At 40.5% G+C, this 15,506-nt stretch overlaps 1 protein-coding gene across 1 annotated transcript in view; it reads left to right on the forward strand.

The window, feature by feature from the left end:
- Window positions 1–11,901, forward strand: part of LRRC8C (leucine rich repeat containing 8 VRAC subunit C) — an 85,714-nt gene extending 73,813 nt beyond the window's left edge. Inside the window, exon 4 of the mRNA XM_080657579.1 lies at window positions 7,677–11,901. Coding sequence (XP_080513705.1) covers window positions 7,677–9,950 — 2,274 coding nt within the window. The 3' untranslated portion in view covers window positions 9,951–11,901. The remainder of the gene's footprint in view (window positions 1–7,676) is intronic.
- Window positions 11,902–15,506: the final 3,605 nt, after the last annotated feature.

A 15,506-nucleotide genomic window follows, 5' to 3' on the forward strand; every position in this document is an offset into this window, starting at 1 on the left:
TCGATTCCTACTCAGGGCACATGCTACGGTTGCAGGCTCAATCCCCAGTGGGAGGCATGCAGGAAGTATTCGATCAATGATTCTCTCTCATCATTGATGTTTCTATCTCTCTCCCTTCCTCTCTGAAATCAATAAAAATATATTTAAAAAGGAAGAAGAATGCTGTGCTCTTTATCATCCAGGCCAGTGTGCTCAGTGGTTAGAACATCGGCTCTTGCACTGAAGGTTCAATTTCCAGTCAAGGGCATGTATCTGGATTGTAGGTTCGATCCCCAGACCCAGTCAGGGCACATGTGGGAAGTAACTAATCCACCTCTCTCTCTCTCTCTCTCTCTCTCTCTCTCTCTCTCTCGTTCTCTCTCTCTTTCCCCCTCCCTCCTTCCACTTTCTCTAAAAATCAATGGGAAAAAATATCCTCAGGTGAGGATTAGCAAAAAATAAATAAATAAGAATGCACTCTTTATCAAATCAAGATATATATTTGAGTTTTAAAACATGTGCAAATTCTTGTACCCACCACCACAAAATGCTACAAAAGAATCTCAGCACCACAAGGAGTTCCCTGGTGCTGAGCCTTTTCGGTGAACCTCTGGCAACTGCTGATCTGGTTTCTGTTCTACTTTATGGATGCCGTGTAAAAACATCATGTAATTTTTTGAGATTGCTACTTCTTTCAGTACAAAAATTGCCTAAATGCACATCATCATGGGAGTGTGATTAATAAATTACATAGTGCCTCCACGCTGTGATTCTGTGGTCCTTAGAATGAATTAGATCCCTATGTGCCAATGTGTTAAGGTCTCCAAGACATCCTGTGAGAATGAAAAACTCCAGGTGCAGGAACAATACACATAGTGAGGTCCCATGTGTTTATATATCATACAGATGTGAATGCACAGGTGTAGATCTGAAAGAGCATGTAACAGACTCATCAGGGCTTACTAAGAATCAGCTTGGGGGTATGGAAAGGTGAAGGGAGGACTCTACCTTTTGTTAAAAGTAAGTGTTTTTTAAGAAAAATAGATTTATGATAGCAAAAATATATTTAAGCATAACTTAATAAATATCCAAAATCTATGTGAGGAAGGTTATAAAACACTCCTGAAAAACACAAAATTAGATGGGAACAAATGAAAACCCACACCATGGAGAGGAAGAATCAGCACCATAAAGATGTTATTCATAATTTATAAATGTAGTCTAATCTCAATAAAAATAACATCAATGAGGTGTTGTGTGTTTTTTCTTGGTCTAGAGAAGTTGATTATAAAGTTTATTGTGATAGACAAGCCTGAATTTGTGCACTTATCACACTAATTGCAGATTTGGTTGTCTTTCTCCTGTGCTTGACCTTGAAGGGCTTATCTTTCTTGGTATCCCTAACATAATAGCTGACCTGCAGTAGATCCTCCAAAATGATTAACTTTTTCTGAGGGTGCGCTCAGGACTACTCAGTATTTATGTTCTCTCAGAGCAGCTGGGGCAGTGCAGAACGCCTGCGTCCTGCCCCACCCCCAGCCGCTCGGCGCCTGTGCATGCAAATTAACCCACCATCTTTGTTGGGTTAATTTGCATACTCACTCCTGATTGGCTGCTGGGCATCGCAAAGGTACAGTCAATTTGCATCTTACTCTTTTATTAGTGTAGATAAAGTTCAACAAGCGCCACTTAAAAATACATCTCCTGTGCAGCCGGTGTGGCTCAGTGGTTGAGTGTCGACCCTGGAACCAAGAGGTCACAGTTCAATTCCTGGTCAGGGCACATGCCCAAGTTGTGGGCTTCATCCCCAGGATGGGGTATGCAGGAGGCAGCCGATCAATGATGTTTCTCTCTCATCGATATTTCTATCTCTCTATCCCTTTCCCTTCTTCTCTCTCTAAAAATCAATAGAAACATTTTTTAAAATCTTTAAAAAATGCATCTCCTTGCTGGTATAAACTTTACAATTACAATTTTAAATATTTGAGTTTTTTTCCTAGATCTGAGCAGCATTCAGGGCATGGTTTCAATGGGTTGTTTCCTTCTTCAAGGAAACTTGAATTTTCACACTATTTTTCTTGAAAACCTCTCCCTGTAGAAAACAAAAGCAAGAAATTTAGTTTATTTAATTTACCTTAGAATTAAGGAAGCTGAGTTCCTTTTTTCTTCCCAGAAACAGTTGTTGTGTTATCTCAAAATAATTTGCAAAATGAGATTTCATAAATCCTAGTTTTAGTGAGCCCATTTCTCTAGTCCTTACAACCCTTGGGTTTCTTTTCCAGAAATATTACGTAGATATAATCATAATCGTGGAACAAATTTACATGTAGATTTTTATTCCTCTAGGGACTGTAATTGTAAAGACTAGCGGAGCATTTTTTTATACTCCTGTCACCTAGATGTCAGCTGCTTCTTGGGATCTTAGGGATATTGGGTCACATTCCAGTCCACAGCCCACCCCAAGTTCTGGCAGACTCTTGCAAGGATCAGGTTCTCATGGTCTCAGTTCCTACTCCCATGGGAACAGCTTAGATTTTTACCCTCCCAGGCAAACTCTCCCTGTCTGTACAGTTTGAATCAAGCATGAAGTTTACTAGCTTTTTGCTGTGATTTCTAGAAAATCCATTCATAAAAGGTGTAGGTATAGTTGCGTGTGTGTGTGTGTGTGTGTGTGTGTGTGTGTGTGTAGCAGATTTTGCCAAAAGTTTGGGGAATATCAAAAGGTATTTACATCTCAAAATAGAAATAATGAGTGTATACTTTAGCCTCCTACCACGTTGCTTGACCTATTTTCTTCGATCCTAACCCCTCTCTGCTCTGCTGACTCGCCTTCTCCTACCTGCAAACCTGTTTGTACCCATATGAAGGAGATAGTTTAGCCATCTTTGTTGCCTTGGCTTCACATGATCTTTCCTCTCCGTGACTCACCTTCTTTTATGTGTTCCTCTCCTCATTCCCAAAGTAACTTACGTATTTTCCTTAACATCATTGATTTCGTTCAAGAATATTTTCATATCCACTTTTATGGTAATAACTTCCTCACCTTCCTATATTTTGGATCAGATTCTTTTGTTCAGTTTGCTTTTTTAATGTTTTTCTCTCCCACTCCCCACTGTCTTTTCCCCCTTTTCTCCCTCCCACTACACAAATACCCCATGTAGCTCCAGTCTCCAGCTTTCTTTCCTCCTTAGGGTTGCCCCTAGAAGATACTGGTGCAATTCCTCCAGGTTGTGATGTATGTGAGAGCTGGTATGGCCTGAGCCACAGTGTTCTAGAGAATGGGATTGGGGTGGGGCTTTCTCCCACTTCTTCCCCTAGCATTGTCTTGGCCCTGCATCAGCAATCTGGAACCCTACAATTATTCCTTCAAATTTTGTTTTGAAGCCTTTCTTTAGGACTTGTTTTATAATCCAATCCTTTAATTACTGGATAAAGGTAAAAAGAAATGAAGAACAGTAAGTTCTCACTTAATGTGGCCCATGGGTTCTGTGACTTTAAGTGAAATGACATATAATGAAACCAATTTTGCCATAGGCTAATGGACATAAGTGAGAGTTAAGTGACTATAGTATCTCATCAATGTTATAACGAAATGACATTGAACAAAACAGGACACTGAGATTTGATCCAAGATGGAGGAGTCAGAGGAAGCTGCCTTCCCCTCCTCCTTTCACCACATCAACATTACAACTAAATTACAGGACTATCAATCTGGATGACCATCTGAAGACTAGATGAACAGAAGTCCTATAACTAAGGATGCAAAGAAGAAGCCACATTAAGACTGGTAGGAGGGACAGAGATGTTAAACAGGCTGGACCCACGCCCACATGTGGCGGTTGAGAATCTGGAGAGTTATCTCAGCTACAGAGGTCCCCTCCCCACCGAGGAGCAAGAGGTCTCAACCCCAGTTCAGACACCTATACCAGGCTGCCCAGCCTGGAGCAACAGTGCCAAGAAGAGGAGCCTACATAACATCTGGCTATGAAAATCAGCAGGGATTCTGTCCACGGAGGTGAGATGGAAGGTGCTAAAAACCAAAGTGTCCTCTTTTTGTTTTTTAATATTTTTAACTGACATTTTAGAGAGAGAGGAAAGGAGAGGGAGAGAGAGCAAAACATCAATGAGAGAGAGAAACATTGATCAGCTGCCTCCTACACTGGAGATTGAGCCTGCAACCCAGGCATGTGCCCTGACTAGGAATCGAACCTTGACCTCCTGGTTCATGGGTTGGCGCTCAACTACTGAGCCACACCAGCTGGCCCTTTTTTTCTTTTTTTTAAGAATCCTGTCTGACTTACTTTTTTTAATCTTCCTTCTCTTTACTTATGCTTTTGAAAATACTGATCCTTCTCCCAGTTCTTCTCAAAGTTGTAGTGTTTAGAAATACAGTTTCCATTAAACATGGTGGATAACTTCCTTTCTTTTTAAATTATTTTACCGTTTAAATCTCCACACTCTTTACTGGTGAGCTCCATAACCTGCCCTGTTCCTTTTCATAGTTTTGGTTTAGACAGCTTGCCACCACCTTCCTTGCAAAGTCTACTCTGAGCTGCATCTCTGCTGGATTCTTCTTAGCATACGTTCTCTTAGCAGCACAAGCAGTTATTGTTCTTCGTGACTCAAGTCCAGTATTTTTTCTACTCTGTGCTCAGTTCTCAGAATTTAACAGCTTCTGGAAAATAGGCCATTGTCTTTACTCTTCTGGGATTTAAGTAGGGACATTTTAAAATTTATATCTTTGTGAAGATTGAAAGAGAAATAGATGTCAGAGGCTGAAAGGAGTTTTTGGAGACCGTCTATGTATTAAAGACCCTCCTACCCTGGGCCGTTCTCTATAAAGGCATCCTAGCAGAAGCTTGGTGAGTTGGGGAGACTGTGTGGAGTGGTGGAAGGACAGTAGGTTGTGGAAAAGATGGGTTTAAATTCCTGCGTTATCATTTTCTAGCTATGTGAACTTGGGCAAGTATGTTACACAAGTTCTCTGAACCTTGGTCAATTTCTTCTGTAGAATGGGGAGAATGTGACCTGCCTTCCAAGCATGGTAGAGGCACTAATCAGGTGTTTTGTTCAGAATAAATAAAAGGACCCCTACTGTGTGGCCATAGCCAAGCGAGGTGCCCCTTAGCTGGACACCCTGGTGCAGTGCATAACCTGAAACCTACTCAACAAAGGTGCAGAGGTCTATCACCTTCCATCATTAGGAGCAAGCCTGGGAAAGGGCTAGGCAGGGGGACAGTAATGGGTCTGCCTGGTTGCTTGGCAGGGATTTAGCACCTTAGGAAGGTGCCTACCTTTTTACCTTCTAACTGCTTTCACACCGATTCTTCTGTATTTTCATCACACCACTAGCAATGTCATATTAGCATGCTAGCTCAAAGGTGTCACTCTTGGAGAAGGTGCGCAGGGAAGCAATCCCTTTTCCCTGTTGGTCTCAGGCCCCCACCTTCTGCCTGCTCCACAGATTGTTAAAGTACTTACTGAGACCACGAATAGGAAAACATTCAGAACATGACACAAACACTGACTTTCTTACTCGTTCTCTTTTCTATTCCTCCAAGATCGTCTGGCATTTGTTTAGGCTTTCTCCTACTGTTTTCTGTTCCTGGGATTCCATGACATAGTGCTTGACCCCAAGATAAATGAAGGATACTCTATTGAGATATCAGATAAAATTAAAAGTTTTATTTATATTTACCTTAAAGGGAAAAGAATTAACCTTTTCTAATATTTGACATAGAGATTGACAGTACTTTAGGGATATATTTATGAATAAACATAGGTATACTGAATGGGTATGCTCAACATTTTTTCTCTAACATAGGTAAGTGATAATATTCTATGAAGACCACTGTTCAATTCTCACACCTCTGTAGCCACTGAATCCTCTGAATGCAATTGTGTTTGTTATTCTCCTTTTGATTTATGTAAGTATTGGCCCCCTGCTTTACATTCTAGGACAGAGCTTTTATAAATCCTGTGGTGAAACTTGCCCACCCCCCTTCTTCTAACCTCTCTTTTTACATTGTTATCTGCTTAGGATATGGGAAAATTTAAGCTTTCCCCCAAAACAGGAATAATTCATATAAGGTAATTTGTAAATTACTATCAGATTGGGGTTCTTTTGGTTTAATCCTAGAAATTCAGTAAAATAAGATAAGAACATAGGCTCTGGGTCCTGGTGACAATTAGGCCTGGGCTAGATGACATGAGCGAGTGACTTAACCTTTCTGTGTTTTGGTCTCCTCATCTGTGAAATGGGAATAATAAGAGTTCCTGCCTCATCAGGTTAAGGTGACAATTAAAAGAATTAATACCCATGACATTTTTAAAATAAGTCAGTTGCATGTTAAATACAACATAAGCTTGCTGCTGCATTACTATAATCACCACCCTTATCTTCATTTCTAGAAGAGATATGGTCCACACACAGACCTATGGCAACTCTGAACTGGAAGGACTGGTGTCAGTTCTGGGTTCATTCACTTTCTCAGCAAATGTATACTGGTCTTCTGTGTACCAGGCACTCTACTGTGCTGGATGCTCCACCTCATTGTCAAACCTTGTAATTCTGTCTGGTGGGCTGTATCTCCCATGTCCCCAGTTTGTGGCCATAACAGTCCGCTTTGCAGTCGATTCAGTTTCTACTTCTCTAGCCAATATAAAGGACTTTGCTGTTGCCAAATTACTAAAAATTTGCTGTTGCAGAATTACTGAACACTGTGGATTTCTAGTCATTTGATATTTTAAGGTACTTTCCCTGCATTATTAATTCCACATATTATTGCTGTCAATTCCTTGGTTATTACGCCTCTGAACTGTTTGCTTATTGTTCACAGAGTCCCAGTTCCGTGTGTTTCTCTCTGGGGATGACTCCTCCAGATTGATTCAAGCTGTATTCTGCCTCATACTACCTAATCTTCACAAAGGATACATTCTCTTTTACCCAAATTGCAATCTCATGAGACTGCTAGACATTCTCAGGCTGGCTTAATATTCTTTTCAACAAATTGCAGTATTTATGGAGGGAGAGAAGTTCTCAATGTAATACTTGTCTGAAAAGTGACCAAGATTAAACATACTTATTTCACTCTTGAACACCTGTGTATTCCTTCCCCTCTCTCTGAAGATATGGTTTTTATAAAAGCTTGGGAAATTCCCATTCTATGAAGGCCATTCACTTTCATCTGTGCACGTGGTCCAGGATATGGTTAGAAAGAGAAGAGGAAATAATAAAGACAGGCATTTCTTCCATATTTTCTCCTTTCAATCCTTTCACTTCTCATACACAAGCGGATCTTACATCTTGGGAGCCATCCAGCTCAAGACTGAGCCTGACAAAGGGATGTACTTCCCAGACCAATGACTGGTTATCCCAGGCCCCAGTGAGAGAGAGAAAATGCAGCATTTTAAAAATACATGACAGTTATTTAAAGATTTATTTTGTTGTGAATCATTCTGTGTCAACAAAACTGCGGTGTTTTATGTCATAACTTAGACGTGATTAACAAAGTCATAAATTTTCATTTTTCCAACATGTGGGTTAAGAATAAAATGTGGTGCTGGAATTGGACATTGTATTCTCCAGACAAAGGAAATGGACATTTATTGGATGTTATTGCTGCTTTCTTTGCACTAATGACATTATGAAAGCTCTTTGAATAATATAATTTGAAAATATTATTTCTGTGTTTCAGGTCATGCAAGACAAGATCATTTGCCTTCCGAAAAGAGTTCAGCCGTCTGAGAACCACTCTTCCGTTTTGAATGTCTCTCAAGCAGTTGCCGGAACCACCCCACTGCCTCCACCTAACCCATCCTCGACTAACCCGGTCACTGTGGAAATGAAAGGCCTGAAAACAGATCTGGACCTTCAGCAGTACAGCTTTATAAACCAGATGTGCTATGAGCGAGCCCTCCACTGGTATGCCAAGTACTTCCCTTACCTTGTCCTCATCCACACCCTGATCTTCATGCTGTGCAGCAACTTTTGGTTCAAGTTCCCTGGTTCCAGCTCCAAAATAGAACATTTCATCTCCATCCTGGGAAAGTGTTTTGACTCTCCCTGGACCACACGGGCTTTATCGGAAGTGTCCGGGGAAGACTCAGAAGAGAAGGACAACAGGAAGAACAACATGAGCAGGTCCAACACCGTCCAGTCTGGTCCAGAAGGCACCCTGGTCAACTCTCAGTCATTAAAGTCAATTCCTGAGAAGTTTGTGGTTGACAAATCCACTGCAGGGGCTCTGGATAAGAAGGAAGGGGAGCAAGCGAAGGCCTTATTTGAGAAGGTGAAGAAGTTCAGGCTGCATGTAGAAGAAGGTGATATACTATATGCTATGTATGTTCGCCAGACTGTACTTAAGGTTATAAAATTCCTCATCATTATTGCATACAACAGCGCCCTGGTTTCCAAGGTCCAGTTTACAGTGGACTGTAATGTTGACATCCAGGACATGACTGGGTATAAGAACTTTTCTTGCAATCATACCATGGCACACTTGTTCTCAAAACTCTCCTTTTGCTACCTGTGCTTCGTAAGCATCTACGGGCTGACGTGCCTTTACACCTTATACTGGCTGTTCTACCGCTCTCTAAAGGAGTACTCTTTTGAGTATGTCCGGCAGGAGACTGGAATCGATGATATTCCAGACGTGAAAAATGACTTCGCTTTTATGCTTCATATGATAGATCAGTACGACCCTCTGTATTCCAAGCGATTTGCAGTGTTCCTGTCTGAAGTGAGTGAAAACAAATTAAAGCAGCTGAACTTAAATAACGAGTGGACTCCCGACAAGCTGAGGCAGAAGCTACAGACGAATGCCCACAACCGCCTGGAATTGCCTCTCATCATGCTCTCTGGCCTCCCAGACACTGTTTTTGAAATTACAGAGTTGCAGTCGCTAAAGCTTGAGATCATTAAGAACGTGATGATACCAGCCACCGTTGCGCAGCTAGACAATCTCCAAGAGCTCTCTCTCCACCAGTGCTCGGTCAAAATCCACTGCGCGGCGCTCTCCTTCCTGAAGGAAAACCTCAAGGTCCTGAGCGTCAAGTTTGATGACATGAGGGAGCTGCCCCCCTGGATGTACGGACTCCGGAATCTGGAAGAGCTCTACCTGGTTGGCTCTCTAAGTCATGATATTTCCAAAAATGTCACCCTGGAGTCTCTGAGGGACCTCAAAAGCCTTAAAATTCTCTCTATCAAAAGCAACCTTTCCAAAATCCCTCAGGCAGTGGTTGATGTGTCCAGCCATCTCCAGAAGATGTGCATACATAACGATGGCACCAAGCTGGTGATGCTCAACAACTTAAAGAAGATGACCAACCTGACAGAGCTGGAGCTGGTGCACTGTGACCTGGAGCGCATTCCTCATGCCGTGTTCAGCCTGCTCAGCCTCCAGGAGTTGGACCTGAAGGAGAATAACCTGAAATCTATAGAAGAGATCGTTAGCTTCCAGCACTTGAGGAAGCTAACAGTGCTAAAACTGTGGCATAACAGCATCACCTATATCCCAGAGCATATAAAGAAACTCACCAGCCTGGAGCGTCTGTCCTTCAGTCACAACAAAATAGAGGTGCTGCCTTCCCACCTCTTCCTGTGCAACAAAATCCGATACTTGGACTTATCCTACAATGACATTCGTTTTATCCCCCCTGAAATCGGAGTTCTACAAAGTTTACAGTATTTTTCCATCACTTGTAACAAAGTGGAGAACCTTCCAGACGAACTCTACTTCTGCAAGAAACTTAAAACTCTGAAGATTGGGAAAAACAGCCTATCAGTACTTTCACCAAAAATTGGAAATTTACTGTTCCTTTCCTACTTAGATCTTAAAGGCAATCACTTTGAAACCCTTCCTCCCGAACTAGGTGACTGTCGAGCTCTGAAGAGAGCTGGTTTAGTTGTGGAAGATGCCCTGTTTGAAACTCTGCCTTCTGATGTCCGGGAGCAAATGAAAACAGAATAACTTATTTTTGTTTAAAGTTTGACTGAAACATGCTTCTACCAAATACAGTATAAATAATTAGGTAGTGTTAATGCCTTTCCAGTTTTTTTTTTTTCTTTTCACACAAAACAAAATGTACACAAAGATCAAGTCAGGAGTATGTATTTTTTAATAAAAATTTAATTGTATTTTTTCAATATTAATATTTTAAAGTTTTATTTGTCTTGGAACCTAATGTACCTATTATTGTTTTTTACTAACAGAAACTGATGGTTCCAACTGTTTTTTGTTTTGTTTTTGTTGTTGTTGTTGTTGTTGTTCAGTTAATTCTTGTGAAAGGGAAAGAATTTTAAGTTGCATGCTTTGGGGTGTTTTTTTTAAATAGATGAAGATATTTTGCCAAGGTCATTGTTAGCTTGTTTACACCTGGACAGTTCCTTGCTCTTGCTGTCATTGTGTGTATACCAAGGAATCTGTGCTAGTTATTTTAATACCAGCTGCCTTCTCCATTGACCAAGCCCTTCATTCCATAAAACACTCTTTTCTGGAGTTTAAATTCACATAAGTGCATTGACACAAACTATTATCTTTACATTTACCCCCCACCTCCAAGAGAACCCTAAATTACGTTATTTTCATATAACTGACAGTTAAAGTTATCCTTAGACAAGGATTTTTTTAAGTGAGTGAAGACAATAATTTCTCATAGTTGGCATACTTGAATTCGTCATTTATAATTTAATCAATTTCCATTTTTACCAACATTTAAAAATATTGAAAAGCTAAATACAGAGGCCCCCCCCCCCCCCCCGTTAATCTCAATATAGCTAAGTAGTACTGGTGAGCAACCTTAGAGAAGCTAGATTTATTTTCATTAAAACAGGTAATTAAATTTAAAAATCATAAAATTAGAAGCCTGGCTTTTTGAGTAATTTAATCATCTTTGATATCTTGATATGTAGATACATTAGATGGAAAAATATTTCACTACTAAAGCATTCTGTTAAAGAGCTGGTGCACGCCAATCAGGCCCACTGGTTCCTCCGGGCAGGGTGGCAGTGGAATCTATTCAAATTCTGCCTGCTGCACAAAATAACCCACATATTTATATATATAATCAATTCCCCTCAAGTCTGCCCTTGCTGTGACGCTAGTGATTCAAGCACAGGAACCCTGTATGTTCTCTTTGGCTTAAAATAAGTATATCCTGTAGAATTGTTCTGTTACATTTTTCTGAAATTGCTAAGTGGATATCACTTAGCAATTTTGCCTGATGATCAGTAGAGCTTTCATGTCTTTGTACTTAAAAACCCAACATTTTCTAGGTCTTGGGCAAAATTTTTCACTGTTAAACTGTATGGAACAGAAAATGAAAACACTATATGTGCCCACAATCCAGGACCAGAACTACTGATTATGGAATTTTGTTCTATTTACCAAATCACCTGGACCATTTGCCAAGCCCTAGTCTCCTCTACGAAAGTTCTGTGGCTTAACAATGAGAGAAAGTAGGAAGGTGCTTTGGGGTTTCAAAGTGCTGCCTTTAAAATTTGCCCCTTGATCCTGGTGACTTTGCTCAGTGCTACTTTGAGTCATGTGAAACACAACCACAGCAACTGTTCAGCAGATACGTGTGCTTCAGTCGTGTTTTTAATGTTGCAGTACAGCATGGGGTGAAGAATTGGGGAAAGATGCTTTTCATTTACTTAATAATCTAATCCTGCAGACCAAAGTGCTTCACCTTTCTGCTCTACGTCAAAGGGTTAGAATGGTGATTACACAACTGATTTGTTTCGACCTGTAATTGAAACAATAGGCTTAAAATAGTAACATGGTTATATTTCTTGTAGGGTAAAATACTCAATTCCAGGATATTGTTAGGATCCTGATTATGAACAATGTGCTGCTGCACAAAATAATCCACATAATCTCTCATATTAATGTGCTGTATTTAGAAACATAGGCCTGTTTTAAACAACAAAACAAACAAAACAAAAAAACCCTGGAAGATTGTCCACAGCTGAGCATGACAAAAATACCCCCTTGAAGGTAAACTTCAAGAGCTACTGTTAACACACTGGGTGCACTATTTTTCTGTATAAAATTTATGGTTATTTTCTATATCACTCTTCAAAAGCGATCTATTCGGGTTCAAAATCATACTTATGCTCAAGTCTTTATCTGCTGTTAACTCATAATCTCACATGGGTTCATAACTGAAGTAAGTCACTAGTAATTATTTTATCACTTGTAACAATTTGCTCAAAATTCCAAAAGAACTCGATTTGCTTTCTTAATGAGTCCACAGGCTGACCCTTCACCTAAGTTCTAAATAACATCCAATAAATCAGCATAGTTCCATGACTTTCTGTTTTCACTAAAAAGGAGAATTCATAGATGTTTCTATTAGCTTTTATAAAAATTCAAAATTCTCAAACTCTATCTTGAGTCGAAATTTTCTAACACTGGCCCATTTTAATATTATAGATTTTTGTTCAGATTCTTAAGTAAAAAAGCATTCTATTACTATTTAGCCTTTAATGAGAAACTCAGGTAACTAAACTGCTCACTTTTCTAAAGTCCTTTAACAGATCAACTTCATATAAAAGGGATGTTTACCTAATCTTTTCCCATATTTTATAAGTGTTCTTGCTAAAAAAGAGAACTTCTATAGGATCCATGGGAAACTGCTTATATAAATATAAAAGCACCATATATTCCCTTAATTCCTTTGGGTGCTTGAAGCCCATAACAGCTACTCTTTTTTGGTCTGTTTTAATGGTTAAGTGTAGATAGCCAGCTAATGCACTGGTTGAAACTGAGCTCATTAAGTATATCCCAATGGAACTCGCCTAAGATCACACCTCAGAAAACTAGTTATGTGTTGGGTTTTCATTTCATTTGTTTTTAACCACACTTTTAATATAAAGGTTCTTGATACAGTAAAATCTGTTATTTACAATTTTTTATTGTTCACCCACCTTTTTCCCTGCCACACATTCCCCATATAGCTAACTGTGGTGAGTTCTAATAGTTTACATGGCATCCTGCTTTTTCATAAAGGTCTGGGAACTAGGCCTGCTGTCAGTATTTTGTTCATTTAGAGGTGACTCCTTATCTGTCTCTCAAGGCCTTGAGTTACTTGGGATGAGGAAAGTTTAAGTTCCTGCAATATGATCTCTGATATTAAGGAAGAGAAGACAAAATCTTCACATCTCTTATTGCCATTTCCCCCAAGAGGAGTTTTGCTGTTATTTATTTTTCTCATTCTACTGTAATAAAAGTTCATGTTTAAGTAGTTTATTTTACTCTATTTCATACCTGATCAAGAGTAATGACATGTTTACTTAAACAGCATTCATGATCCATCTTTATGCAAACTGTCAGTAGTACTTAGTAATGAATAGATAAATTTCAATATAATTTCAATTTGTGTTTAGAGACTAAATTAAGATTCAATTCACATTCTCCTATTAATACTGAATGTGATCATGTTTTCAGACAGTTCACATTTGGGTAGGATCTCAATAACTCAGGGCAGGGTTCCATACTAACCCTAAATTAGCAAAACAACACAGTTGTTTGTGAAGGGGATGTCTCGAAGGTCTATGCTTTTCTCATCTTTCCTTGTCTATTTAGACACATTGTAAGAAAATCTGGACAGTCTCAACCAGACCTGCCACTGATTTTTCAGATTTATGCTTCAGTGATAACGCTTCTAATACAATTTCAAATTAGGAATCCACTCTTATTTCATTTTCCCAAGCCAGTCACTGACACAGGTAACATCCCTAAGTTTATTTGGGGTAGAAGGAAAAGGATCTCCCACCCCCAAAGAATTTTTTTTTAATTAGAAGATCTTGAAAAGGGGTGTATACATTTGAACTTAATTTCTTGACCATATTAAAAACAGTTATTATGCATGGTTTTTAATGTGATATAAATTTGCTTTCTGCAAATTACCATTCTCCCCTCCCCCTCCCACCTGATTCTGTCTCTTCAATGACTATTTTACTAGGTTTGAAATCCAACGCCTTACGTGCTCACTCAGTTTTCCCTCTGCCTCGTTTTTTCTCTCTGTATGTGTTCAGATTGTGTCAAATGCTGGCAAAACCTCTAAGACTGTCAAGAAAATGCTTGAAAGTTGATTTGTCGTCGTGCAAATTCATGGTAAAATGTCTTAATGTTATTTGGCTATGTAGTATGTAGGAACAGAAAATAACTTAAATAAAGGCCTTTTTGTAATTTAAAATTAGGATTTGTCCCTTTCTTACTCATTTGAAGAACTCCTGTTTACCTTTTGCATTTCTGTTGTGTTTTTGCATATTCTGTTACTAAGGCTCCCTGTACTCTGCAGGAAATGGGCTGCAGGCATTCTTTCACTTTGTGTTTAGCCAGTTTCTGCAATTGTGACTAATTATTTCCTTCCTTAATTCACTGTACTGCATCTACCCAAGGTGCCCCTGGAGTTTCATTTGGGTAATTAGTGCCATAATATGTAATCTGGAGTGCAATTTCTGTACATTTGCCAGATCAGATTGTACAATTGCTGTCCAGCCAGCCCAGCTTTCTGTAAGTACTTGGTAATGACTGTGGTTAATTAAAGGGATCAGAATGGTTCTGCACAGCTGGGAGGACTCCCCTGGTTAGCCACATATGCTCCAGGTGTAGGGAAGCCTTTTATAAGAACACTTGTAAAGTTGGTGATTGGTAACTTTTGAAACTAAATTATGACTTTGCATATTTTTCTATGGTCACTTATGGTTCCATTTATTTACAGACTAGAGGTCCAGTGCACGAAATTCGTGCATGGGGGTGTATGTCCCTCAGCCCAGCCTGCACCCTCTCCAATCTGGGACCCCTCAAGGGATGTCCGACTGCCCATTTAGGCCCGATCCCGGTAGGATTGGGCCTAAATGGGAAGTCGGACATCCCTTTCACAATCCAGGACTGCTGGCTCCCAAATGCTCACCTGCCTGCCTTCCTGATTGCCCCTAACCGCTTCTGCCTGCCAGCCTGATCACCCCCTAACCACTCCCCTGCCAGCCTGATTGATGCCTAACTGCTCCCCTGCCAGCCTGATTGCCCCTAACTGCCCTCCCCTGCAGGCCTGGTCCCCCCCCAACTGCCCTCCCCTGTAGGCCTGGTCCCCCCCAACTGCTCTCCCCTGCAGGCCTGGATCCCCTCTAACTCCCCTCCCCTGCAGGCCTGGGTCCCCTCTAACTGCCCTCCCCTGCAGGCCTGGTTGCCCCCAACTTCCCTCCTCTGCTGGCCTGGTCACCCCTAAATGCCCTCCCCTGAAGGCTTGATCGCCCCCAACTGCCCTCCCTTGAAGGCCTGGTCCCTCCCAACTGCCCTCCCCTGCTGGCCATCTTGTGGCAGCCATCTTGTGTCCATATGGGGGCAGGATCTTTGACCACATGGGGGCAGCCATCTTGTGTCTTGGAGTGATGGTCAATTTGCAAATTACTCTTTTATTATATAGGATAAGCAACTGATTGACCTTTGAAGAAGGACTATTGAGATGAAGGACTGAATGTGGTGAAAGGGGCCTTGTGAATGTGTGCATCAGACACT

This window comes from Plecotus auritus (assembly GCF_963455305.1).
Source record: "Plecotus auritus genome assembly, chromosome: 2".
Taxonomy (NCBI): Eukaryota; Metazoa; Chordata; class Mammalia; order Chiroptera; family Vespertilionidae; genus Plecotus; species Plecotus auritus.